The 3,470-nt window shown below is 43.1% G+C and overlaps 1 protein-coding gene across 1 annotated transcript; it reads right to left on the reverse strand.

Moving 5' to 3' along the window:
- Window positions 1–324: 324 nt before the first annotated feature.
- Window positions 325–1,362, reverse strand: LOC120034279 (4-galactosyl-N-acetylglucosaminide 3-alpha-L-fucosyltransferase 9-like). Its single transcript, XM_038980783.1, has one exon. The coding sequence runs from the start codon at window positions 1,360–1,362 to the stop codon at window positions 325–327; it is 1,038 nt and encodes a 345-aa protein (XP_038836711.1).
- Window positions 1,363–3,470: the final 2,108 nt, after the last annotated feature.

Genomic DNA, 3,470 nt, shown 5'->3' on the forward strand with positions numbered 1-3,470 from the left:
AAGGAATAGTTTCAACATTAGTGGAACGACCCAATAGTAAACAGGCAGATAGCGTTGGTTGTCACCACCACACTGTTTACATCAGTTAACATGTGATAGAGCAGTAGCAAAAGACAGAAGAAAAGTAAAAAATATTAAAATTACTTGCAACGCCCCATTAATTGTTCAAGTGGGGAAAGTTCGGTGAATGTACTTTAATGAAATATAATTTTTGGCACTTCTGCCATTGTGTAAAAGATACATTTTGCTCAGTTCCCCCCATCCCTGACTATGGAGTAGTGGATATTGTTTATTTGTAGTAGATTTGCTCCAAGTGTCTCAGCATCACTCCTCCCAGAACCATTTATAGAGCTCAGCAACCATCTGATTCTCAGGGTGGCCTCTGATGTACTCACAGCTGTTGCAGGCATTCTGAATGGGGAAGCTGTTGATGCGGACTGTGTGGATCCTCTGCCACTTGAAGTATTTACGGTACATCTCCTCATTCTCGTCCAAGAAGAGGAGGTGTTTGGCCAGGGCTCTGGGCGAGCGGAAGTCATCCACATGGATGAAGGAATCTCCAGGGATGAACTTCTCATAGTTCCCTCTTGTCGGGCCCATGACCACAGGAACAGCGCCCAACTTGAGAGCGTTATAAAGTTTTTCTGTGATGTAGTCCTTATGGACGGAGTTCTCAAAAGACAGGTAGAATTTACAGCTGGCCACGATCATTCTGTATTCACTAAGAGATACCTTTTTGTTGAAAGGGTCCCCGTAGGTGTGAATCCTGATGAATTTGCGCAGCTCCATGTAGTACCAAGTCCTCTTGTGTTTTGGGTTCCAGTTGCTAACGATCCAACAGACCAGTCGGTTTTTATGCGGGACAAACTCCTCCCTCTCTTTAGTCCGAGGGACGAGAGATCCATAAGGCAAGTTGATGTCTGCATCCTGCCTGTAGTTCAAAGTCACATTAAACAGATCTTCCAAGCCAGGTATTCTATTGGTGTGTGCCGGGGATTCGAAATTCATCCACACCCACTTCTGGAAGGAGGGCCGTTGTTCTTGGGGCAGGTTGGATAAATCCTCTTCGATCTCTCTGTGGTGGATGAGAACTGCATCCGCTTGACTGTACAGCTCTCTGTCCGCCGTCAGGTGACAGCCTTCGATGTTGTACAAGGACCTGCAGGAGTTCAGTTTGAAGGGATGGTCAAAGGGCCAGTGCCAGACCAGCACGGTAACGTCCTGTTTGTGCTCCGCCTGGAAGTGCTTGGCCAGGACAGGGAGCCAGGTGATAGCAGGTCGGTACAGTAGACAGGTCAGCAAGCAGCCCAGCAGGAGAATGCCCATCAGGCGCCGGTGCCCAATTGGTCCAAGACACGTCATTTGGCCTGTCAAAAGGAAAGACTGTTTATAAGTTTATTAAGAACAGGCAAACACATCTAATTACTATTATTATGTATTCGTGAAGTTAACAATGATTATTTTAGCACGAGGAATACTGGTCAATCATAAACTCAGACAGGTTTTAGGGTGAGGGCAGACATCTGCTGACGAGGCTAGTTCTCTATCAGCGGACCATTTCATTGGTTCACTAGTCATGCATATTATGTGGTTGTCATAACAGTAATCAAAGTCAATAAGACAAGCTTAGGTTTCTGTTAGGTTAGTGACTTCTGAAGTGACTGAGGCAGTGGTTGTCACTAAGATCCTGAGTTCACAGGACATGCTTTCCATCCAGAGAAACAAATTAGCCATGTGGTCAAACTAAACAAATACTCTGGATACTTATCCGGGCTATTGTGTGTATAGAGTCCACCCTCTGAACCAGAATATAGGATATATCAATAACTATTGAGGATACAGTTAGACTATTGAACTAAGGAGTCATGGGACCCAATGTGTTGGGGGCTGGGATTTCACCCTTGCCCAGGGTAATTAACTACAGGTTGCAGGATACGTAACCTAAAGGATTACTAATGAGAGGACAGGTTCTACGTAAACATACTACGCAGTCAAATAAAGACAGCATGTTATACAACAGGAAATACCAGAGTAGGCAATAAATGACATGGTAATAACAAACCTGTGTGACTGGTTTGATACCAACAAGTTGCCATAAAGCCAGCTAATATTTAAATACATGAATATAGCTATGTAGGATCTACACACACGGTACCTGATAAAACGTTAATTCCGATGTTCTTTCTGTTTCGACTTCTGTTAAAAGAAACACAAAATCCTTTTAACACAACCAATTATACAGACTTGATAAAAGACAAACGCATAGGACACTCAACACTAAATCAGACAGAGACTCCATTCAAACATAGAGAACAACAGCTACATCCAATAATTCATATCTACACCACATTCCACACTGCTCTTCAAGGAAATAATATACTGGGTGAGGGGTGCTTACCTGCTAGCTTTGAGATTTGACTTTGAACTGAAACAGAATGATGTTGCTAGCTTTGACTTAAAGCCACACCTGACACCTAGCTGAGTCACATTGCACTCATGTGCCTCCACATCCTTGAGTGAGAATAAGCCTAGAACTGGTGTGCAACTGCAGGCAGAGGGACAGCCTCTCTAGCCTTTGCCCTTCATGTCACACCTTAGACACACTGCCCTCTTCCCTGCCGTGTGCAATTTGTCAAAGAAATACACACCTTCATAATGTGCTTAGTTTTGTCAATGTGGGTTGGAGCGCGACCCACCTGTAGGTTCTCACTCCAGCCCCAGTTGTAAATAACCTGGTGCAGCTTATCAACCAGCTAATTATTAGAATCAGGTGCGCTAGATTAGGGTTGGAGCGAAAACCTACAGGATGATAGCTCTCGAGGAACAGGGTTGGAGAGCCCTAGTATATGATGTGTAAGTAGTGTCATGAAATGTAAATAATATTTTAAAAGACAATGCATACGTGTAATGCAGTGTAAATATCAGAGAAGGAGGAAGTAAATACTCAAAATATTTATCGTAAGGTAAAGATTAAACTTGTCATCATACAGTAAAGATTTGCTCTTTGGTAGGAGTCCTTTTGAAACCAGATATTGATTTGCTTCTTCTATGGCTGCGTTTACACAGGCAGCCAAATTCTGATATTTTTCCACTAATTGGTCTTTTGACCAATCACATCAGATTGTTTCACATCAGCTCTTTTTCAGACTTGTGAGGCATCTGTTTCTTAAACTAGACATTCTAATGTACTTGTCCTCTTGCTCAGTTGTGCACCGGGGCCTCCCACTCCTCCTTCTATTCTGGTTAGAGCCAGTTTGCGCTGTTCTGTGAAGGGAGAAGTACACAACGTTGTACGAGATCTTTAGTTTCTTGTCAATTTCTCGCATGGAATAGCCTTCATTTCTCAGAACAAGAATAGACTGACGAATTTCAGAAGAAAGGTCTTTGTTTCTGGACATTTTGAGCGTGTAATCAAACCCACAAATGCTGATGCTCCAGATACTCAACTAGTCTAAAGAAGGCCAGTTTTA

This window comes from Salvelinus namaycush, chromosome 41 (assembly GCF_016432855.1).
Source record: "Salvelinus namaycush isolate Seneca chromosome 41, SaNama_1.0, whole genome shotgun sequence".
In the NCBI taxonomy this organism is placed as follows: Eukaryota; Metazoa; Chordata; class Actinopteri; order Salmoniformes; family Salmonidae; genus Salvelinus; species Salvelinus namaycush.